General features: G+C 44.8%; 1 protein-coding gene across 2 annotated transcripts in view; it reads right to left on the reverse strand.

Annotated features, from left to right (window-relative positions):
- The window catches only part of LOC143956906 (uncharacterized), a 106,463-nt gene extending 82,971 nt beyond the window's left edge, over positions 1–23,492 (reverse strand). For both annotated transcript variants that reach the window (XM_077467076.1, XM_077467075.1), the window contains exons 1-2: positions 23,279–23,492; positions 1,473–1,589 (exon numbers count right to left, since the gene is read on the reverse strand). In XM_077467076.1, the coding sequence (XP_077323202.1) occupies positions 1,473–1,589; positions 23,279–23,336 (175 nt within the window). In that variant the 5' untranslated portion in view covers positions 23,337–23,492. The remainder of the gene's footprint in view (positions 1–1,472; positions 1,590–23,278) is intronic.
- Positions 23,493–25,543: the final 2,051 nt, after the last annotated feature.

The following is a 25,543-nucleotide window of genomic DNA, read 5'->3' on the forward strand; positions in this document are numbered from 1 at the left end:
GATTGAGAGCAGGTTCTTAAAAAAAAAAGTTTCGATCAGAAATCCAGATCGTCTGTAGCAATTCTGACGCGCAAAATTCCTACGCATGCTCGAAAACAATTTCGATGCATGTTTGGAAGCATTGAACTTCATTTTCTCGGTTCGTCGCAGTGTTGTACATCACTGCGTTCCTGGCGGTCGAAAGTTCAGCAAACTTTTGTGTGACCCGAGTGTATGCAAGCCAAGTTTAAGCGGATTTCCGTTGGAAAAACCATCATAGCTTTTTCCAACGAGAATTCCGATCGTGCGTACGCGGCGTAACACTTTTGCCACTTTTTGGGTACCAGTGACACTAATGCAGTGTCTAATACAGTGTCACTGTGCTAATGACACTGGCTGGAAATGAGTTAACATCAGGGGCGATCAAAGGGTTAAATGTGTCGGCTAGGGAGTACTTTCTAACTGTGGGTGAGTTGCTCTGACTGGGTGAAAACAAAGATCAGTGTTTCTGCTTAGCAGAAACACAAGATCTCCATTTTCCCCTCTGGCAGAACGGCGATCAGCCTTGCTTACATAGGCAGTCCACTATTTTGCCTCTCCTCCAGAAAGATTGGTGGGTCCCAGCGTCTGCAGGACCAGCTGATTGGCTCCCGCTGTGTCCAATCACACGTGTCCAACGCCAGCACGTGCACGCACCCCCCGAAGCCGAGGATAAAGAACCACGTACAGCTACTTGATTTTGCGCTTAAGGGCCACCCTGCCGCAGTATATATATGCGGGGTGCTCCTTAAGAGGTTAAACTCCTAATATATCCCTTGCCCTCCAGTGCAGCTATTCAAACACATATCATGTTTGAATAGCTGCATCCTCAACTACACTGGCCGAGGAATGACACGGGGGGGGGGGGGGGGTGACATAAGTCTCAGGAGGAGAGCTTTCCAATAAAACAGCACAATCACTTTTATGGGGCTCTGAAAGGGAAGCCCCCCCCCCCCTGCGTACGTGTGCCAGTGGCACCCATGGTACACGTATTGGTTCCCGAGAGGTTTCCCATTCCTCGGGGAACCACTTCCCCAGTGAAAGCAGGAGGAACGTGGTTCTCCAAGGAATGGGAAACCTCTCGGGAACCATTATGGGTACCGTGGGTGCTGGTGTCATGCGCGGGCATGGGGGGGGCTTCCCTTTCAGAGCCCCGTAAAAGTGATTGTGCTGTTTTATTGGGAAGCTCTTCATGTACTCTGGATTCCTCCTACTCTCCAAAGACATGCTGATTGGGTTAATTGGGTCAACTGAGCGCGCCCAAGATGGAGGCCTCACCTGCTAAGTTCAGCGGGGTAAAGAGAAAAATAGAAATTCAAATTAAAAAGAAAAAAAAATGTGACTTGCCTGTAGATTGAATTTACTTCTCCAGGACCAGCGATGGAAGTAGAGGGCATCTAATGAATACATCTAATGTGTGTCAATATATTAACAAGAATAATAATGAGTATTACCTTTTAGTCCTTTGGCCTGCGGCAGGTTCTCCGCTTGTCCTCCCTGGATGTCCCTGTGGGGGGTGACATTCTCATAGGTAACCTCCCAGTCATCACACAGTGACTCGGGGGTGGTATCTACAAAGAAGAAGGACCCGATCACACAAAGACACAACACTCAACATCTCCCCATCTGCGCTCCAATTAATCCAAAAGGTGTTCTATCGGGGTTGAGGTCAGGACTCCATGCAGGCCAGTCGAGTTCCTCCAACACACACTCGGTCATCCATGTCTTTATGGACCTTGCTTTGTGCACTGGTGGGCAGTCATGCTATAACAGGAAGGGGCCGTCCCCAAACTGTTCCCACAAAGTTGGGAAACATGAAATTGTCCAAAATGTCTTGGTACACCGACGCCTTAAGAGTTCCCTTCACTAGAACTAAGGGGCCAACTCCTGAAAAACAACCCCCCCACACCATAATCCCCCCTCCACCAGTGCACAAAGCAAGGTCCATAAAGACATGGATGAGCGAGTTTGGGGTGGAGGCCTTCTCGCTCAACATCAGTGCCTGACCTCTAAATGTGCTTCTGGAAGAATGGTCAAGCATTACCATAGACACCCTCGTAAACCTTGTGGATGGCCTTCCCAGAAGAGTTGAAGATGTTATAGATGCAAAGGGTGGACCATCTTAATATTGAACCCTACAGACTAAGACTGGGATGCTATTAAAGGTAATGGGCATGTAAAGGCAGGCGTCCCACAGTGGTGTAGTGGTTAGCACTCTCACCTAGCAGTAAGAAGGGTCGCTGGTTCAAATCCCAACCATGACACTACCTGCCTGGAGTTTGCATGTTCTCCCTGTGCCTGCGTGGGTTTCCTCCCACACTCCAGAGACATGCAGGTAGGTTAATTGTCTTCTGTCCAAAATTGGCCCTAGTATATGAATGGGGACCTTGGATTGTGGGCTCCTTGAGGGTAGGGACTGATGTGAGTGTTCAATGTACAGAGATAGGGACAATTGTAGACACTCACTCAGGTTGGACTGGTGTCTTTATTCAACCTTACTAACTATGTAATACCTTTGAGACCAACTCATAATGTGGGCGTGATTAGAAATCACTGCATATTTAGAGGTGGGGTCTGGATAGGACCAACTCATAATGTGGGCGTGATTTGGAATCACTGCATATTTAGAGGTGGGCTCTGGACAGGACCAACTCATAATGTGGGCGTGATTTGGAATCACTGCATATTTGGAGGTGTGGTCTGGACAGGACCAACTCATAATGTGGGCGTGATTTGGAATCACTGCATATTTGGAGGTGTGGTCTGGACAGGACCAACTCATAATGTGGGCGTGATTTGGAATCACTGCATATTTAGAGGTGGGCTCTGGACAGGACCAACTCATAATGTGGGCGTGATTTGGAATCACTGCATATTTGGAGGTGTGGTCTGGACAGGACCAACTCATAATGTGGGCGTGATTTGGAATCACTGCATATTTATCTATGGCCACTAGATGGAGATAACGAGCATACTTATTTCCTACGATAGTTGATGCCATCTAGTGACCATAATGCAGTATCTTCCTCATTCACATATTCAATCTGCAGAGAACATAGCCTGAGAACATTCTTTTTTTTCTTTTATTGACAAAACACAAACAGAATTTTTTCAGTCAGAACCTTGGCTGCTTGGGTGTTTTGTACAAACACACGAACATTTATCCGTTTGGATAAATTATATGTGCTGGGTTGGTTGGTTTGAATGGTAGGGGAGACATTGGCGGTCTAATAGAGCCCTGATATCTGGAAAAAGAGGACCTGTCCCCTGGCGAAATTATCACAAGGGGCTTGGTTTGCCTCCTTGTGATAGCAATAAAGTTAATTGACAACATATAAATAAATTAAAAAGTGCAAGAAAAGAAAAAAATCAATAAAAATAATGAAAGCACCCCCCCCCCCCCTAATGCTAAAGAGAATGTATGTCCCATATGTAAATAGTGATTGCACCACACATGTGCTGTGAACATTGAAACAAGAGCAATAATTGTAGGCTATAATTCATGATTAACCAGTGGCGGCCCGGTCATTAGGGGCGCCCGGGCACCGCCCCCTCTCTCCACTCCACCCCCTATATACAGTGGATAGATTCATGCTTTGCATAAATCTATCCACGGCCGCCAAGGTCGCCCCTTATTAATGCGCCCGACCCCTTTCAGGGCACCGGGCGAATTAATTACAGCGGTGTTTTTTTTGTTGTTTTTTTTTAAGCACCTGATTAGAGCCAGAGTCTCTAATAGGCTTCAAAATAGGGTGGGCTCGGGTCACAAAGAATGCGCACGGAGCCCACCAGGGTGTGTTACAACAGCAAATGATAATACGCTGTTGAAACACTGATCCTCAATTGGCCAATCAGAAGCGGGTGTGAGACCCGTTTTCCGACTGGACGAAAAGAGAAGACTCCCAAATGGCTGCCGAGGAGGAGGGCAAAAACGGAAGCCGCCGTCGCCGTGATGAACCGTGGAGAGCAGCAGAACGGGAGGCCGCCGGTGATGGGGTAAGTGCAACTGACCGACCGGGGAGGGGGGGGGGGTGGCATACTGTTTGCCACCCCCCAAAATTATTTTTTACACCGGCCGCCACTGTGATTAATGGTAAACTAATAACTTGTAAAGGCTTTTAACCACTAGTCGACCAGCGCACAATGATGTACGTTGGCACAATGGCACGGCTGGTCAAATGGGCGTATAGTACGTCCCCTTTAATGCGCGGCATTGTGACCGTGCCCACGGGTCCCATGGACTCGTTGTCTGCCGGGGGGCCCTCGATCGTGTCATGGAGCGGAAGAACGGGGAGATGCCTATGTACACAAGGCACTTTCCTGTTCTGCCTAGTGACATGACAGGGATCTACTGCTCCCTGTGATCGGGAGTGGTGATCGCTGTCATGTTAGTGGTAGCCCATCCCCCTCCACAGTTAGAATCACCCCCTAGGACACACTTAACCCCTTGATCCCCCCCCCTAGTGTTTAACCACTTAATAACCACCCTATAGCCGAATGACGGCTTCAGGGCGGTTTCTTAACTGTGGGAGGCCGTCATATGACGTCCTCCCAGAATTCCGCTCTCACGCGCCCCCTGGGGCGCGCACTCGAGAGCATCCATGACCGCCGGGTCCACAGGACCCGGCGCATCACGGATCACGGTAAACGGCCGCTCGTCGCGGCCGTTTACCACGTGATCGCTCCGTCAAATGACGGAGTGATCACTTGTAAACAAACCGGCGTCATGTTATGACGCCGGTTCCTCCCTCCCCCTCTCTGTACCGATCGGAACAGCGGAGGGGGAAGAGATCGGTGTCAGCAGCGATGTGGGCTGCATCTGCAGTGCCCACATCGCTGCTCACCGAAAATTAACCCCTCAATTCCCTGCAAATACTCTGCAATACCCTGCCATTACTCTGCATTACTCTGCAATACCCTGCAATACCCTGCAATACTCTGCATTACTCTGCATTACTCTGCATTACTCTGCAATACCCTGCAATACCCTGCAATACTCTGCAATAGTCTGCATTACACTGCAATACTCTGCATTACCCTGCCATTACTCTGCAATACCCTGCCATTACTCTGCATTACTCTGCATTACTCTGCATTACCCTGCATTACTCTGCAATACCCTGCAATACCCTGCAATACCCTGCAATACTCTGCAATACTCTGCAATACCCTGCAATACTCTGCAATACCCTGCAATACCCTGCAATACTCTGCAATACCCTACAATACCCTGCAATACTCTGCAATACCCTGCAATACTCTGCAATACTCTGCAATACTCTGCATTACCCTGCAATACTCTGCAATACCCTGCAACGCTCTGCAACACCCGCCAATACCCTGCAACACTCTGCAATGCTCTGCAACACTCTGCAATGCTCTGCAACACCCACCAATACCCTGCAACACTCTGCAATGCTCTGCAACACCCGCCAATATCCTGCAATGCTCTGCAACGCAATACTCTGCAACGCCATACTCTGAGATACCCAGCCATACTCTGAGATACCCAGCCATACCCAGCCATAGTCGGTGATACCCTGCAATACCCAGCCATAGACACCCCCCCCCCTCCCGCCGCCCTCCGGTGCTTCTACCGACTCGCCAATACTATCAAATCCAGAATCTTTTTTTTTTTTTTTTTTTCAGGCTTCCCAGCTTAGAGGTGAGATGTGGGTCTTATTGACTCCATATCTCACTGTAAAGAGGACCTGTCATGCCATATTCCTATTACAAGGGATGTTTACATTCCTTGTAATAGGAATAAAAGTGATCAAAAAATTTATTTTTGGGGAAAAAAATTTCAAACTAAAATAAATAAAGTAAAATGAACAATACATTTTTTTATTTTTTTTTAAAGCGCCCCTGTCCCCATGTGCTCGCATGCAGAAGCGAACGCATACGTAAGTCCCGCCCACATATGAAAACGGTGTTCAAACCACACATGTGAGGTATCGCTGCGTACGTTGGAGCGAGAGCAATAATTCTAGCCCTAGACCTCCTCTGTACCTCAAAACATGTAACCAGTAAAAAAAAAATTAAATCGTCGCCTATGGGGATTTTTAAGTAGCGACGTTTGGCGCCATTCCACGAGCCTGTGCAATTTTGAAGAGTGACATGTTAGGTATCGATTTACTCGGTGTAACTTCATCTTTCACATTATGCAAAAATTGGGCTAACTTTACTGTGTTTTTTTTTTTTTTAAGCACAAAACATATTTTTTTCCAAAAAAAAGCATTCGAAAAATTGCTGCGCAAATACAGTGCGAGATAAAAAAGTTGCAATGACCACCATTGTATTCTCCAGGGTGTTTGCTAAAAAAACATATATAATGTTTTGGGGTTCTCTGTAATTTTCTAGCAAATAAATGATGATTTTTACATGTAGGGGAGAAATGTCAGAATTGTCCTGGGTGCTCCAGAACGCCTGATGGCGCTCCCTGCATGTTGGGCCTCTGTATGTGGCCGCACTGTGTAAAAGTCTCACACATGTGGTATCGCCGTACTCGGGAGTAATAGCAGAATGTGTTTTGGGGTGTAATTTGTGGTATGCATATGCTGTGTGTGAGAAATAAACTGATAATATGACAATTTTGTGAAAAAAAAAAAAGTAAAAAAAATCTTGATTTTGCAAAGAATTGTGGGAAAAAATGACAACTTCAAAAAACTCATCATGCCTCTTACTAAATACCTTGGAATGTCTTCTTTCCAAAAAGGGGCCATTTGGGGGGTATTTGTACTTTTCTGGCATGTTAGGGTCTCAAGAATTGAAATAGGCCGTCAGTACTTCAGGTGTGATCAATTTTCAGATATTGGCACCACAGCTTGTGGACTCTATAACTTTCACAAAGACCAAATAATATCCACCAATTTGTACTTATTTTTACCAAAGATATGTAGTAGTATAAATTTTGGCCAAAATTTATGAAGAAAAAATTACTAATCTGCTAAATTTTATAACAGAAATGAAGAAAAATTCATTTTTTTACAGAATTTTCTGTATTTTTTCTTTTATAGCACAAAAAATAAAAAACCCAGCGGTGATTAAATACCACCAAAAGAAAGCTCTATTTGTGTGAAAAAAAGGACAAAAATTTCATATAGGTCCAGTGTTGCATGACTGAGTAATTGTCATTCAAAATGTGAGAGCACCGAAAGCTGAAAATTGGTCTGGTTATTAAGGGTGTTTAAGTGCCCAGTGGTCAAGTGGTTAACCGCCTTCCCTGCCAGTGTCATTTACACAGTAAGCAGTGCATTTTTATAGCACTGATCACTGTTTAAATAACACTGGTCCCAAAATAGTGCCAAAAGTGTCTGCTGTGTCTGCCATAATGTCGTAGTCATGATAAAAATCGCAGATCACCGCCATTACTAATTAAAAAAAATAATAATAATAAAAATGACATAAATCTATCCCCTATTTTGTAGACGCTATAACTTTTGCACAAACCAATCAATATGCACTTATTGCAATTTTTTTTTTTTTTTTTTACCAAAAATATGTAGAAGAATACGTATCGGCCTAAACTGAGAAAGAAACTATATATTTTTTGGGTATATTTATTATAGCAAAAAGTTTTTTTCAAAATTGACACTCTTTTTTTGTTTACAGCATACAAAAAATAAAAACCGCAGAGGTGATCAAATACCACCAAAAGAAAGCTCTATTTGTGCGAAAAAAAAATTTGTTCTGGTTCAACGTCGCACGACCCGTGCAATTGTCAGTTAAAGCAACGCAGTGCCGAATTGCAAAAAAAAAAGTGCTCCGGTCAGGAAGGGGGGTAAATCCTTCCCGGGGCTGAAGTGGTTAAAACATCACTTACAGACAATTTTAATTATCGTTCTTTGTTGCCTTTTTCACAGGTGTGCGCAATTTTTATTTTTTTTTTACATGTCGGTATCTATTTATTCGACACAATATTATCTTTTAGAAATTAAAAAATAAAATGGGTATTAAATTGTATTTGTGTGCGCTAAAAGTAATTTTAGTTTAATATTTCCTGAAAACGCATGTTTTGATAAACGGCTGCGCAAATATTATGGAACATAAAAAAAAAAAAAAGAAAAAAAAATGGCAAAAAGGCCAACATTTTATTCTCCAGGACCAAAAAAAAATAAAAAAATAAATAAATAAAAAATAAATAAAAAATAAAGAAATAATGATTTTAACGTACTGTATGTGAAACACTTCAAAATTGCCCTGAACAATAAGTGATTACACTTCAGCTTTGGGTCTTCTTCATTCTATCCTTTGGCTGGAGTTGGGCTTTAGATTTCCAATGACCGCGATAACGGCGGACGTATTGGACAAAACAGTCTGAGGGACTTCTTACATAACTACACAGAAATGTGTTATGTGTTATATAAACTGATCCTTTCACTTCCTCTCCGATGTTGAAAGAAGAAGTACATGCAGATGCAATGGGAAAGTCTGAAAACAGGAAACTGTGTTCTTATTAGCAGAAATGACAGATCTGAACATTGCTGGGGACTCTACTTGTTTCTAAGAGCCTGGGGAATAGGAGATGGTTAGATCTGTGATGATCCAGTTGGGTGGAACCGGCCACTTTGCCAGGATCAGTCCCCAACGTTCCAGATAAATAAATCTGCTCAGAGAGTAAACTGATAACAGGTTCCTACAGACTCTATACTGGGGGAGGGGGGGGCACACACTGTCCTATATTGTGTGTAGTTAGTCAAATCCAGTGTTAGCTTCTATTCAGTGCAGTCTGTTTGTAGTTTCTCAGGTTGAGAGTTTCTCAGGTTTGATTACCTCCCCCTGTTTCTGGAAGAAGCTTCTGGATCATAGAGGCAAGATGATTCAAAATGACTGGCCTAAATATTTAGCATGGCCCAGCCAATCCCTAGGGAGGAGTCTGTTCTCTTTCTCCCCTGTGGGGATGGACCTAAGAACTTAAGGGAAGGAGGGCGTGGCCAGTTCCCAGGGAGGAGTCTGTTCTCTTCCTCTCCTGTGGGGATGGACCTAAGAACTTAAGGGAAGGAGGGCATGGCCAATCCCTAGGGAGGAGTCTGTTCTCTTCCTCCCCTGTGGGGATGGACCTAAGACTCTTAAGGGAAGGAGGGCATGGCCAATCCCCGGAGAGGAGTCTGTTCTCTTTCTCTCCTGTGGGGATGGACCGAAGAAATTAAGGGAAGGAGGGCGTGGCCAATCCCCAGGAAGGAGTCTGTTCTCTTCCTCTCCTGTGGGGATGGACCTAAGAACTTAAGGGAAGGAGGACCTGGCCAATCCCTGGGGAGGAGTCTGTTCTCTTCCTCCCCTGTAGGGATGGACCTAGGAGCTTAAGGGAAGGAGGGCCTGGCCAATCCCTGGGGAGGTGTGCTAAGATGGTGGCTGGGTTACTGGTAAATAAGCTTGAACCTTGGTAAGTCTGTTACATAGTCATATAGCTGGTGATGTTGAAAAAAGTCCAACCCGTGTCACTGTTCTTTTCTTACCCTGTGGGGATAGATCCAGGAGCTCACGGGACAGTGGACCTAGCCAATCCCTGGGGAGGTGTGCCCAGATGGTGGCTGGGTTACTGATAAATAGGGTGAAATCCTAGACAGTCTGCTATTATTGTCCCCTGTGGGGTTGGATCCAGAAGCGCAAGGGAAGGAGGACCAAGCCAATCCTTGGGGAGGTGTGCCCAGATGGTGGCTGGGTTACTGATAAATAATGTGGAACCCTGGAGAGTCTGTTCTCTTCTTCCGCTGCAGGGATGGATCCAGGAGCTCAAGGGAAGGCGGGCCTAGCCAATCCCTGGGGAGGTGTGCCCAAATGGTCACTGAGTTACTGATAAATAGGGTGGAACCCTGGACAGTCTGCTATTATTGTCCCCTGTGGGATTGGATCCAGGAGCTCAAAGGAATGAGGACCTAGCCAATTCTTGGGGAGGTGTGCCCAGATGGTGGCTGGGTTACTTATAAATAATGTGGAACCCTGGAGAGTCTGTTCTCTTCTTCCCCTGTAGGGATGGATCCAGGAGCTCAAGGGAATGAGGGCCTAGCCAGTCCCTGGGGAGGTGTGCCCAGATTGTGGCTTGGTTACTGAGAAATAGGCTGGAACCCTGTAGAATCTGTTCTATCCTTCCCCTGTGGAGGTGGATCCAGGAGCTCAAGGGAAGGGGGGGCTGCTTGCCTTTTGACACCCTTTCCTAGAATATGGAAACTGGGCTAGTCTGCTGAAGGTTGCAAGGGTCTGTGAGTAGAGCCAACAATCCCCCCCCCCCCCCCCTCCTGTGTGGTGCAGTGCTCAGAAGCTCAATAATTTTATCCCATTTTCTACTAAAACTGACTCAGCAATCCCCCTGGTCCACAGCTGGGGAGGACACAGTATTGCTGCAGCTTAAAGGTAGAGAAGAGCCCTCTACAATTTGTGCACCAAGTGTTTTGGAGTATCTCACAACCCTTTTCCCTCCCAAGTTCCCATTCTCTTAATAAACGAACCCCTGCACTAGGGAAAGAACCCGTGGACAGTCACAGTGGCCCTTGTGTGGCGCTACATTAGGTCTGTCCATTTCTCAGCTAGGGATGATTCTCAGGATTGGGACAAACTTACATTTACGCTATGTTAAAATGACAGATGCCCCAGATTGCTGTTGTAATGTAGACAATGGACACAGGGATTCTGGGTGACATCGATGTCCATATGTGGTCATCATGCCAAAATATAGCCAGTGGCTTCACCCAAGATTAATGATGGGCTGAACTGCCCTGGGCTTGGTTCGAGTGAGTTCGGATGATGTACCTGAACTTGGACTAATAGGCAAAGGGCTGTCAAAAAATAGCATGGGGGGGAAAGGGGTGGGGTAGGCACCGCCCTGGGGAACATGTATCAACAACAACAAAAAAAAGGATAATTCTTTTTGGCCAGGAATGTTTATTTTTCAAGCTCTGACATTTACAATGGAAACATAGTTTTAAATTGCCGGAAAATGAAACCTCCCACCTAACTTCTATTTGAAAATAAAATAAAATAAAATACAGACCCCTTCAAAGGTCCCCCAGAATATCTGGAGTGACCTGTGTGCTCTTCATTTATTTTTTTTTTTTAACCACTTATAACGGCCATAACCCATTGCAGGGTGGCCTTGACTGAATGGGCTTACCAGTTACCTTCTCCTGGCCTGCTCTTCCACATCTAGGGGTTGCCAGGGTTGATACCCAACAACTTGAACACTGACACAGATGAAGTCCTTTAACAAAGGTTTTATTTTGCAATAGTAACATCCAATAACACAGTCTCTTGTGGGAACAGAGGGCACGGGGTGAAGAACTCAGGCACCTTGAACTGCTGGCCTAGCAAAGTCTCTACTTCCACCCAGAGAGTAGCCACTCACAGCTGGGTACTTCAAGGCTGAACAGATCTCTAGCCAGAGATCATGGCAGTCAACACGTTGACTCAAAACTTGAAACAATCCTATGAACGTGTACAAGTTGTATCTAAGGGTGGACAGGAACCCTTTTTCCTCAGTACCTGGAATGTTCTCTGTCTCCTCAATGGTACTGGAAAAATGTGAATTCGTCAATATCCTTCCCAACCCAGCAACCAGGAACTTCCCAGGATGCCACTTGCCGGCCTTCCTCCGAAGAGTCCTCCCCCGGTCACTTCCACGAGCTGTGGTGCCTCTCCAAGCCGAGAGCACACCCGGACACCTTGAATCCTCCCTCAGTTACTGCGCCTCAGACCAGCCGGTCCTGAGACTCGGGAACAGACGGATCCCTACCCCAGACCAGACGGGTCTATTAGGGGCCTCCAACAGGAACATGTTGTGGGATGTGGAAACACCCTGTGACCGGGACCCCTCACGGGGCTACCCCGGTCCTGGAACCAGAACAGACCACACGGGCCTCACGAACTCCTCTCCCTGAACACGTGGCCCACACATCTTAATTACCCCTTCCCAGACTCCTCAGTGGGTCCCGGAACTCCCACTGATTGGCTCAGAGAAGGCTAATACCTAAACATCCAACCAGGCCTGGTTCTGGCCAGTCATGTGCACCTCACCGTTCACATGACCAGGCAGAACTTCCAAACACAGCCCGGCCAGACTGGTGTTAAGGCCAACCTATGTAATTAACCCTCAGAACCCCTCTACTGTTCTGAGGCAAAAACTAAATGTACATGCGTGTGACATTCTGTCCAAAATGTCATCCGCTACACACTTAAGGACCAAGCCTCTTTCTATCCCGCTTAAAGGAGCCGATGTACAGCTACGACGGCTCACGGGATCGCGCCGACCTGCCGCTGTATAATGACGGTGGCCGGTCGGCAAGCCATTAAATTACCGAGCTTCTTTCTGAGATTTGTTGTTTTACAAGTTAAAAACATTATTTTTTTTTGCTAGAAAATGACTTAGAACCCCCAAACATTATACTTTTTTTTTTTTTCTAACACCCTAGAGAATTAAAACGGTGGTCGTTGCAATAATTTCTGTCGCACCGTATTTGCACAGCGGTCTTACAATGCGCACTTTTTTTTTGTGGAAAAAATACACTTTATTGAATAAAAAAAAAAAAACAACAGTAAAGTTAGCCCATTTTTTGTTATTGTGAAAGATGAAGTTATGCCGAGTAAATTGATACCCAACATGTCACGCTTCAAAATTGCCCCCGCTCGTGGAATGGCGACAAACTTTTACCCTTAAAAAAATCTCCATAGGCGACATTTAAAAAATTATAGAGGTTGCATGTTTTGAGTTACAGGGGAGGTCTAGGGCTAGAATTATTGCTCTCGATCTACCGATCGCGTCGATACCTCACATGTGGGGTTTGAACACCGTTTTCATGTGCGGGCGCTACTCACTTCTGCGCGTGAGCTCGGCTGGATGGGGCGCGCTTAAATATTTTTTTTATTTAAATTTTTTTATTTTACCTTTTATTTTTTATTTTATTTTTACACTGTTTTAAAAATTTTTGTCACTTTTATTCCTATTACACGGAATAATAGTAATAGAATAGATAGATTCTATAATTGTAATAGAATAAAAGCACGACAGGACCTCTTAAATATAAGATCTGGGGGTCAAAAAGACGTCACATCTCATATTTACGCAAAAAAATAATCCAAAAAAATAAATTGTCATTTAAAAAAATAATAAAAAAAAATGTCCCCTTTAAGATCTATGGGCGGAAGTGACATTCCATACCTAACACCGAGAAGGACCCAATTGCCTCCGCCGCTGCCAACGGCTCCGGTACGCTCCTTTCATATAGATGCGCTATTCATTGTTTTCAATAATTAGTAACTTTGTATGCATTTATATTCTTATATTATATTTTATTATATTATTTTTTTTCCCTCAGTTTAGGCCGATACGTGTTCTTCTACATATTTTTTGGTAAAAAAAAAAATCGCAATTAAAGATTATTGATTGGTTTGCCCAAAAGTTATAGCGTTTACAAAATAGGGGATAGTTTTATAGCATTTTTATTTTTTATTTTTTTACTAGTAATGGCGGCGATCAGTGATTTTTATTGTGACTGCGTCATTATGGCGGACACATCGGACATTTTTGACACATTTTTGGGACCATTGTCATTTATACAAAAATCGGTGCTATACAAATGCACTGATTCCTGTGTAAATGACACTGGCAGTGAAGGAGTTAACCACTAGGGGGCAGTGTAGTGTTATGTATGACGTTATGTGTTTTTTTTTTATCGTAGGGGGGGCTGGCCTGGCATGTGATGTCACTGATCGTCTCTCCCTATAAAAGGGAACAGATGATCGGTGACAGCCACACTAGGAAGCATGGGGAGAGGTTTGTTTACACTGACCTCTCCGCGTTCTTCAGCTCTGTGACCCGATCGCGGGACACCAGCGGCGATCGGGTCCGCTGGTCCCGCGGCCACGGTCACGGAGCACAGGACCGGGACTGGAGTGCGCCGCCGGCTGCGCGCTCCCGACCCACGGCTGAGCACTTAAAGAATCACGTACAGGTACGTGATTGTGCCCAGCCGTGCCATTCTGCTGACGTATATCGGCGTGAGGCGGTCCTTAAGTGGTTAAAGTGGTGTTGCCACCAAAAAATTTTTATAAATTGCTTAAAATTCGTAAAAATTTGGAAAATTTTTTTTTACTCACTTCTAAATGCCTGTTGCTAGGGGGCCCCTTGTAGTCTGCCTCCTTCATTGCCTGGGCTGGTGACATCACTTCCCCCTCGGCGCCGCACAGTCACCTGTCACGTGTCCCAGATGACTGTGTGCGGTGTATCACGGCGCGCGGTGCCGCTCATGCATGCGCAGTGGGTGCCCGGCTGTGAGAATGCCGGCGCCGCGAGTGGAGCGGGGAACGAGGGGGGGGGGGCTTCATTCCCCCCCGCATCGCTGGACCCTGGGACAGGTAAGTGTCCGATTATTAAAAGTCAGTAGCTGCAGTATTTCTAGCTGCTGACTTTTAATTATTTTTTTTATTTTTTTTAAGGGGCACCCCACTTTAACTTTGGATAAATCTGTATTTGTTATGTTAAAAATTCCAATACCTATAATTTAATAATTTATAACTATTATTATAGCTATTATTATTTATTATTAATAAACAAATAAGAATAACAATAAATAACAATAATAACAATAAAAAAATAGCTGCTGACTTTTACATTTTTTTTTTTTAGGGAGCACTCCGCTTTAACTTTGGATAAATCTGTATTTGTTATGTTAAAAATTCCAATACCTATAATTTAATCATTTATAACTATTATTATAGCTATTATTATTTATTATTAATAAACAAATAATAATAACAATAAATAACAATAATAACAATAAAAAAATAGCTGCTGACTTTGACATTTTTTTTTTTTTAGGGAGCACTCCGCTTTAACTTTGGATAAATCTGTATTTGTTATGTTAAAAATTCCAATACCTATAAATTAATAGTTTATAACTACTATTATAGCTATTATTATTTATTATTAATAAACAAATAATAATAATAATAACAATAATAACAATAAAAAAAAAAGCTGCTGACTTTTCCATTTTTTTTTTAGGGGGCACTCCACTTTAACTTTGGATAAATCTGTATTTGTTATGTTAAAAAATCAAATACCTATAAATTAATAGTTTATAACTATTATTATTTATTATTAATAAACAAATAATAATAACAATAAATAACAATAATAACAATAAAAAACTAATAATGATAATAAAAACTATAATAATGGTTAATAATTTAATTATTATAGAAAATACGAAATGCTTTCCGTTCTTATTTTCTGATTTTCATTCTTTCTGATTTTCAGATTTTCAAATTTTTCGGATTTTCAATCTTTTCGAAAAATAGTTTTAGAGAAAAAATTTGTCAAATAGTCTTTCATTCATTCGGATGCTTCGAATTTTCGGTTAATTTTTTTTTCTTTTTTGTATAAAAATAACAAACATAGCTATACGTACCCGCTTTGTGCGATAGTTTTGCACAGAGCAGCCCCAATCCTCTTCTTCTGGGGTGCCTCACTTGGTGCTCCAGGCTCCTCCTCCTTCAATCGGGGTGCCCCCGTGGAAAGCTGCTTTCCATAGGAGGCACCCGTGTGGGCTCGCTCTCGAGTATATTGACAGACAGCGGCACTCCTCCCCACTCACGAGTCACTGGATTTGATTCACAGCAGCGGGAGCCAATGGCTCCTGCAGCTATCAATCTGTCCAATGAGAAGAGAGACAGCGGCTGGAGCCACTGCACTTATGCACATTGATGGATCGGATCAGGCTCAGGAAAGAAAAAGGGGGACGGGGGGGGTGCGATCTGAGGCACAGAAGGTTTTTCACCTTAATGCATATAACTTTATAAGGTGAAAATCCTTGAGGCTTTACATCCACTATAATCTGAGCATGAAGCACTGCCTTACCAGGAAAGGATGAGGATGAGTTTGAAGCCTCCCAACCAGTGGCGCCACCCCCTAAGTCATGCGCCTGGCCACTAATCTACATGCAGGGCGCCGGAGGTATGGATTCCAATGGGGTTTTTATTTTTATTTTTTTGAAGCACGTGATTAGAGCCTGAGGCTCTAATTGGCTTGAAAAAAGGCTGGACTCGGGGCGCAGAGCACTGTGCCCCCGAGCCCGCCCACTTGTGTGACAATAGTGAATTAATATTCGCGGTTGTCTTCCTGATTCTCCTCACGACCAATCAGGAAGCAGATCCTGAGACCCGATTGGCCAGAGAGTCTTAGGACTCCCAATCGTGTCTCAGGACACACTTCCTGTTCAGCCCAAAGGAGAATGGAGAGGAGAATGGCCCGGCTCTTCATACTCCCTGCCCCCTATGTTAAGGTTAGTCTCTGCCGCCGCCTTCTCATCCATCTAACACCGGAGGGTGGGGGGGGGGGTCATTGGTGTACTTACGGTGATTGTCACATGCTTCTTGCGGGCAGGGCCGAGGTTATATGAATTTGAAAGCCCCCCATTAAAAATAGAGGGCCACCAAATACTGCCCCCCCCCCATGTGAATGAGTAAAAAAAAAATTGGGCTAACTTTACTGTTGTCTTATTTTTTTATTCAAAAAAGTGTATTTTTTCCAAAAAACATGCGCTTGTAAGACCGCTGTGCAAATACGGCGTGACAGAAAGCATTGCAACGACCGCCATTTTATTCTCTAGGGTGTTAGAATTTTTTTTTATATAATGTTTGGGGGTTCTAAGTCATTTTCCTGCAAAAAAAAAAATGTTTTTAACTTGTAAACAACAAATCTCAGAAAGAGGCTCGGTCCTTAACCACTTGCCGACCAACCACTGTCATTATCCTGCCGCAGGTTGGCATGATCCCGTGAGCCGTCGTAGCTGTGAATCAGCTCCTTTAAGCGGGGTAGCAGGAGCACACTCCTCTGCACTTGGGGGGGGGGGCGATGTTCATGGCCGATGGTCGCGATGACCACCGGCCACAAGCGACCACGAGCACGAGAGGCAGAACAAGGACGTGTGTATGTAAACAAACAAATCCCTGTTCTGTGAGGAGAGACAGATCGTGTGTTCCTAATAGCTGGGAACCACGATCCGCCACTTCCTCTAGTCAGTCCCCTCCCCCTACAGTTAGAACACACACTGAGGGAACACATTTAACTACTTGATCGCTAGTGACATTTACACAGTAATCAGTGCATTTTTTATAGCACTGATCGCTTTATAAATGAAAATAGTTCCAAAAATGTGTCAAAACTGTCCGATGTGTCTGCCACAATGATAAAAATCGCAGATTGCCGCCATTACTAGAAATGTGTCAAAACTGTCAGATGTGTCCGCCATAATGATAAAAATCGCAGATTGCCGCCATTACTAGTAAAAAAAAAAAAAAATAATAATAAAAATGCTATAAAACTATCCTCTATATTGTAGACGCTATAACTTTTGCGCAAACCAATCAATATACGCTTATTGCGATTTATATTACCAAAAATATGTAGAAGAATACGTATCGGCCTAAACTGAGGAAAAAAATGAGCTTTAAAAAAAAAAAAATTAAATATTTATTATAGCAAAAAGTAAAAAATATTGCGATTTTTTTTTTTTTTCAAAACTGTCGCTCTTTTATAGCGCAAAAAATAAAAACTGCAGGGGTGATCAAATACCACCAAAAGAAAGCTCTATTTGCGGAGAAAAAAGGATGTCAATTTTGTTTGGGTGCCACATCGAACGGCCGCGCAATTGTCAGTTAAAGCAACGCAGTGCCGAATCGCAAAAAATGGCCCGGTCATTCAGCAGCCAAATCTTCCGGGGCTGAAGTGGTTAAAGTGGTTAAAAAGCCCAAAAAATATAAATCCCAAAAATGGCCCTCGTAAATCTGGGGGTCCCCTTGTTAAAGGGGGCTTCCAGATTCTGATAAGCCCCATGCCCGCAGACCCCCACAACCACCGGCCAGGGTTGGGGGGGTGAGGCCCTTGTCCCCATTAACATGGGGACATGGTGCTTTGAGGGGTTACAGACCCCCAAAGCATCCTCCCAATGTTGAGGGCATGTGGCCTGGTATGGTTCAGGAGGGGGGGCGCTCTCTCATCCCCCCCTCTTTTCCTGCAGCCTGCCAGGTCGAACGGCCGCGCAATTGTCAGTTAATGCGACGCAGTGCCGAATCGCAAAAAATGGCCCAGTCATTCAGCAGCCAAATCTTCCGGGGCTGAAGTGGTTAAAAAGCCCAAAAAATACAAATCCCCAAAAATGTCCCTCGTAAATCTATCATCGATCACAATGCTCGCGGATAGTAGAGAAATCATTGACCAAATGTGCTTCTTCTCTGAACGCTCTCCAGTACATGGACATCTTTTCTAAGGACTGGTGTCCAAAATTGAATTGCATACTGAAGGTTCGGAATGCATTGAATGTTCAGTTTGAACTTTGCCAGGCATTCTCCTGAACGCTGGACTCTTTTGCTAGTTTGTTGGAAGCTGAACGTGATGTGTACAGTAGTAGGTGGTATTTTTCCTCCTACAACATTTCACGGCTTCCTCTTAATGGTTGTTAAGGAAGCATCAGGCACCCTACGTGTCTTTTACCAGTCATGTCACCCAACTCCATCCATTTACTGGCCAGGCATCATCAGCCACGTAAACTAAAAGACAGGGAAAGTATAGACATCATTAATCAAATATGGCCACATGGTCTCATTTGGGCAATGACACCACTCGGAAGACTGCTAGACCTGTCGGTGGGTTTTGGTGAGTAGGCAGACATTGTTTATTGTGACGGATTTGGATCTGCATAGCTGGAGAGGTACTATGTATCCCTTTCTTATTCACATGGGGGGGAGGGTAATATCTGGGTACCACCTTACAGTTAAAGGGAGCTTCAAGATTCCAATAATCCCCCATTACAGACCCCCACAACCATCAGGCCAGGGTTGTGGGGAAGAGGCCTTTGTCCTCAACAAGCTAGGGACAAAGTACTTGGCCAGGCCAGGTACCATTTCCATGTCAAGTCCTTGTGACCTAATATGGATGAGGGGGATAGCGCATACTTACCACCCCCCCCCCTTCTTGTTCTGCCAAGTTGTATGCTCAGATAAGGGTCTGATATAGATTTTGGGGGACCTCATGCTTTATTGTCTTTGTTTTTGTGGGGTTCATTGACATCCATACCAGCTATAAGCTTGGAAAATGGCCAGAACTTCAGTTGGGTTCTTTTTCAGCAGCCAAACTTGTGTAAAGTTTGAACCAAAACCCACCTTGAAACAAACTCAGGAACATTAGGCATCGGAAATCAGGTACATCATTCCTACTAAAGATGAGGTTGAACCACTGTTTTGTAAAGTCGTCATTTTATAGTTTTATAACTTTAGTAAATTTAGTAGTCTGCTGGCTTTACTATAGCTGCAGCCTGGCAATGCATGCTCTCGTTAGGTCTATGGTCTAAAAGAGCCCTGAGATGTTTTTACATTATCAGTTCCCCCCAAAGGAGCACCTCTTAATGAATGGATAATTATGAGTGGGTCCTACCATTCCTGTGCTATATTCCCAGGTCTGCACTCCTGCTGTGCCCATTATGAGGGCCCCTCACCATTCCTGCACTGACTTTTCAGCTCTACAAACCTTCTGTGCCCATTGTGAGGGCTCCTCAACCATTCCTTTGAGGGGTCTGCGGGCGGGAGGGCTTATCAGAATCTGGAAGCCCCCTTTAACAAGGGGACCCCCAGATCCCAGCCCCTCCTGTTTGAAATGGCAAGGGGGTACAAAAGTACCCCTACCATTTCACAAAGAAAGTGTAAAAAATTGTTAAAACACACGCACACACACCGTTGGGAAAAGTCCTTTATTAAAAAAAAAATAAAAATAAAAAAAAGATTCCAGCGGTGGTAATCCACTCTTGCTATCCAGCGATGGCTGGTCTCTTCTCCGGGGTCCAGCAATGGGTGATCTCTCCCAATGGTCCAGCGCAGCGCATCCATCCTGTCTCCACCAGAGACACAGCGGAAATCCCGGCAGCCTGGCACTTCTTAGCAGAGGAGGACGGGGCCACCTGTCACCTGACCTCGTCAGCTGACCCTGCCCCCTCTGACGCAAGGGGAAAGCCGGGCTTCCCCAGTAACGTGTGGGTCACTCCGCCCCCTCTGATGTAACACAAACCTGCGTTACATCAGAGGGAGCGGGGTCACCCGTACACCAATGGGGAAGCCCGGCTTTCCCCTTGCGTCAGAGGGGGCAGGGTCAGCTGACGAGGTCAGGTGACAGGTGGCCCCGTCCTCCTCTGCTAAGAAGTGCCAGGCTGCCGGGGATTCCCACAGTAACTACGGTGGAGACAGGATGCGATGCGTTGGACGTCATCGGGAGAGATCAGCCATCACTGGATCTCGGAGAGGAGATCACCCATTGCTGGATAGCAAGAGTGGATTACCACCGCTGGAATCTTTTTTTTATTTTTAATAAAGGACTTTTCCCAACGGTGTGTGTGTGTGTTTTTTAACAATTTTTTACACTTTCTTTGTGAAATGGTAGGGGTACTTTTGTACCCCCTTACCATTTCAAATGGGTGGGCCGGGATCTGGGGGTCCCCTTGTTAAAGGGGGCTTCCAAATTCTGATAAGCCCCCCACCCGCATACCACCACAACCACCGGCCAGGGTTGTGGGGATGAGGCCCTTGTCCCCATTAACATGGGGACATGGTGCTTTGAGGGGTCACAGACCCCCAAAGCATCCTCCCAATGTTGAGGGCATGTGGCCTGGTATGGTTCAGGAGGGGGGGCTCTCTCATCCCTCCCTCTTTTCCTGCGGCCTGCCAGGTTGCGTGCTTGGATACATTTTTTTTTATTTGGCATGGAGTTCCCCTTAAAATCCATACCAGACCTGAAGGATCTGGTATGGATATTTGGGGGGGGAACCTCACGTCATTTTTTTAAATTTGACACAGGGTTCCCCTTAATATTCATACCAGACCTGAAGGGCCTGGTAAATGAATTTGGGGGGAACCCCACGCTTTAAAAAAAAAAATTTTTATCAATGACTTTCAATGAGTGTTCTCTGTATTACGGGAGCCGACAATTCATTATAGCCACGAGTGCTTTTAAATTACTTTTTTTTCCCTGCAGAAATGACACTTTGTGCAGGGACAGTTCTAAGCACCAGAAACATGCGCCCCTTCACAGGCATACTATACACACCCCCCAGGTAAAAAATTTAAAGGAATATTACACTTTTATTGTTTCACTTTAATCATTATTAAAATCACTGCTCCTGAAAAAACAGCCATTTTAAAAACTTTTTTTTGCATTGATCCATGTCCCCTGGGGCAGGACCCGCGTCCTCAAACACTTTTTAGGACAGTAACTTGCATATTAGCCTTTAAAATTAGCACTTTTGATTTTGAACGTTGGAATCCCATAGACTTTTATAGGGTTCTAAAGTTCACATGAAGTTTAGATCTGTTTGCAGGTTCTGGTGCGAACCGAACCGGGGGGGGGGGGGGGGGGTATTTGGCTCATCTTTACTCCTCACCATTCCTGCACTGACTGTTGAGCTCTACAAACCAAACCTTTTGTGCCCATTATGAGGGCTCCTCAACCTTCCTGCATGGACTTTTCAGCTCTACAAGCCTTCTGTGCCCATGGTGAGGGCTCCTCACCATTCCTGCACTGACTTTTCAGCTCTACAAACCTTCTGTGCCCATTATGAGGTCTCCTCACCATTCCTGCACTGACCGTTCAGCTATACAAACCTTCTGTGCCCATTATTATCAATGCACCCTGCTCAGTGCCCATCTGCCGCCATTAAATTGACCATCAATGCACCCTGCTCAGTTCCCATCTGCAGCCTATAAATTGACCAACAATGCACCCTGCTCAGTGCCCATCTGCAGCCATTAAATTGACAAACAATGCACCCTGCTCGGTGCCCATCTACAGCCTCTAAATTGCCCATCAATGCACCCTGCTCAGTGCCCATCTGCAGCCTCTAAATTGCCCATCAATGCACCCTGCTCAGTGCCCATCTGCAGACACTAAATTGTCCTTCAATGCTCCCTGCTCAGTGCCCACCTGCAGTCTCTAAATTGCCCAACAATGCACGCTGCTCAGTGCCCATCTGCAGCCATTAAATTGACCATCAATGCACCCTGCTCAGTGCCCATCTGCAGCCTCTAAATTGCCCATCAATGCACCATACTCAGTGCCCATCTGCAGCCTATAAATTGACCAACAATGCCCCCTGCTCAGTGCCCATCTGCAGCCTATAAATTGACCCACAATGCACCCTGCTCAGTGCCCATCAGCAACCATTAAATTAACCAACAATGCACCCTGCTCAGTGCCCATCAGCAACCATTAAATTGACCAACAATGCACCCTGCTCAGTGCCCATCTGCAACCATTAAATTGACCAACAATGCACCCTGCTCAGTGCCCATCTACAGCCATTAAATTGGCCATCAATGCACCCTGCTCAGTGCCCATCTACAGCCATTAAATTGGCCATCAATGCACCCTGCTCAGTGTCCATTTGCAGCCTCTAAATTGCCCATCAATGCACCCTGCTCAGTGCCCATCTGCAACCATTAAATTGACCAACAATGCACCCTGCTCAGTGCCCATCTACAGCCATTAAATTGGCCATCAATGCACCCTGCTCAGTGCCCATCTGCAGCCTATAAATTGACCAACAATGCAGCCTGTTCAGTGCCCATCTGCAGCCCCATCATTGCATCCTCGCCAGTGTTGGATTATCCCTGCTGTATCCGAGAGAAGAGGAGGAGCGAGCACCATTGAATTACACAGAGCCGCGATCTCCTGTGTACCTGGTGCGCTCCGTCACTCACAGCCACGCCTCCTGGTCCTGCTCATATTATAGACAGAACAGTGGCCCAATGTGGGGCCAGGAGGTGTGGCTGTGAGTGACGGAGGAGATCGCGGCTCTATGTACGGTAATTCAGTGGCGTTCGCTCCTCTTCCCTCAGAGACAGCAGGGATCAGTGTATAACATGCACACAAGGTTTTCCCCTGATTTTAAGGGGAAAAAAAGTGTGTGTTATAAGCCGATAAATACGATAAATTTCTAGCAAACAAACAAAAAAAGTTTTTAAGAGACGTGCAAAAAAAATAAAATAAAACATTGACCTGGACTCATTGTTAAAATACCGTAATCTAAAGTATCTAACTACAAAGTATCCATTTTACAGCTGAAGACTAAACCTCTGTGTTTTGTAGCAACCATAAAGTGACCTTCTGGTGATATTTGTTGGTATCCCAATGAAGAATGATCCCAATATGAAATCCACTTGTATGACAATTCATCTCCATGCAGTATTACTAGAAATACCCCTGAACCTGGCCCCGTTTGTACATACTGACCTTTCTGTGGTGGGAGGACAGTTCGGGAGAACCTCAGGTCAGCGTAGACCACGGCCATGTGTGCTCATCAATGGCAGCTCGTCTCTGGTGGTTATATCAATATTTAGGGCAGGTTTCATTCTTCAGACACTGTCAAGCTGAACTCACAGTGGGCAGCCATGTGGAAATTTTGATTTACATACTGGGCACAGTTTCCCGTGTATGTGAGTTTCATTCGTGTGGGTGCAAATAATTCAGCTAACGTCACCAAAACAAAACAAACTCTACACCTGAAAAGGGAAGCAGAACATGTCAGTCAATGTTCAGAACCAGGATTCTTGTAATAAAAAGAATATTCCACAGTTATATTTGGGGCCCTTTTGATCTATTGTTACTTATATAATTAGTAGCTTAGAAGGAGGAATTTTTGCAGCAGCCCATTTCAAGACAAACAAGGTGGCTTCTTGGTTGTCTAGTAGCTGAAGTGGCCATGGTGGGTTCTGTTGGATGGCATTGATCAACAGAACCTCATAGTAGTTACAGGGATTGTTATACTGTGAGATCCAAGGCATGTGTACTGGACCCGACACTCAAAGCTCCAGCTTCTCGGAGACTGAGATTGGGTGTTATCTGAGATGGTTAATCCAGAGGGACTATGACATAGAGAACACCTCTGCCAGTTGTGTAAAATCTTCAAAAAAACTCAATTTTTATAAGATGACACAAGTAGTTTCATATTTTCTCAGAAGAAAATACATTATTCACAAATTCTATGAGACTATTTTTTTTCCTTTCTTGCTGCACGTCTGAGACATTTTCATGAACTCTTAGCTTCCCAAACACTTGGTTGTGGCTTTATAAAGGCGGTAGGGCCCACCAACGTGATTCCTTCTCTCAGCACTAACCTATCGTAGCCCTGTGATGAGCTGTGGGGGCCAAATGGAAGGAACAAGAACAGAAGGAGGAACTGATAATGACAAAGGAGTATCATATTCATATAATGTCTGTAGAATATGATGAGCAGGAAGAATCACAGGAATAGAGAGTACATATATGTGTGTGTATATATATATATATATATATATATATATATATATATATATATATATATATATATATAATACATAAGTTCAGAGTCCAGGGAGATGGGGATACTGAACAGAGATATGAAAACGCATGAGAGCTATGGGTTAATCAGCTGGCTGGGGTTTATCTAAAATATAAAAAAAGGAAGAGCAGAGGGAAGAAACATAGGAGACATGTCCTGGGCTACTGAAGGTTTCAGGGACATAGGAGACATGTCCTGGGCTACTGAGGGTTTCAGTGACATAGGAGACATGTCCTGGGCTACTGAGGGTTTCAGTGACATAGGAGACATGTCCTGGGCTACTGAAGGTTTCAGTGACATAGGAGACATGTCCTGGGATACTGAAGGTTTCAGTGACATAGGAAACTTGTCCTGGGCTACTGAAGGTTTCAGGGACATAGGAGATATGTCCTGGGCTACTGAAGGTTTCAGGGACATAGGAGACATGTCCTGGGCTACTGAATGTTTCAGGGACATAGGAGACATGGCCTGGGCTACTGAAGGTTTCAGTGACATAGGGGACATGTTTTGGGCTACTGAGGGTTTCGGTGACATAGGAGACATGTTTTGGGCTACTGAGGGGTTCAGTGACATAGGAGACATGTCCTGGGCTACTGAGGGTTTCAGTGACATAGGAGACATGTTTTGGGCTACTGAGGGGTTCAGTGACATAGGAGACATGTCCTGGGCTACTTAGGGTTTCAGTGACATAGGAGACATGTCCTGGGCTACTGAGGGTTTCGGTGACATAGGGGACATGTCCTGGGCTACTGAGGGTTTCAGTGACATAGGAGACATGTCCTGGGCTACTGAGGGTTTCAGTGTCATTGAAGATGTATTGTGGGCTGGCAGCTTCAGTGACATAGAAGACATGTCCTTGATTGCTGAAGGTTTCAGTGACATAAGATGTGTCCTAGTCTACCCGATAGCTTCAGTGACATGGAAGATGTATCTTTGTCTACTAACAGCTTCAGTAACAACGGAGACATGGATTACTATAGGTTTCAGTGACATAAGCATCATATTCTGGGCTACTGAAGGCTTCATTAACATAGGAGATATGTCCTGGGCTAGGGAATCCTTGCTATAGATTCTCTTTAGGTGTCAGGTAGTTGTCACTAGTCTAAAGAAACATTCCCAAAAAAAACAGAGACAGATTCAAGAGAAGGTGGAGCAGTGCATTGTAGGGTGGATCTTTT

This window comes from Lithobates pipiens, unplaced genomic scaffold (assembly GCF_037356315.1).
Source record: "Lithobates pipiens isolate NorthernLeopardFrog02 unplaced genomic scaffold, aLitPip1_a1.2 Scaffold_44, whole genome shotgun sequence".
Classification (NCBI taxonomy): domain Eukaryota; kingdom Metazoa; phylum Chordata; class Amphibia; order Anura; family Ranidae; genus Lithobates; species Lithobates pipiens.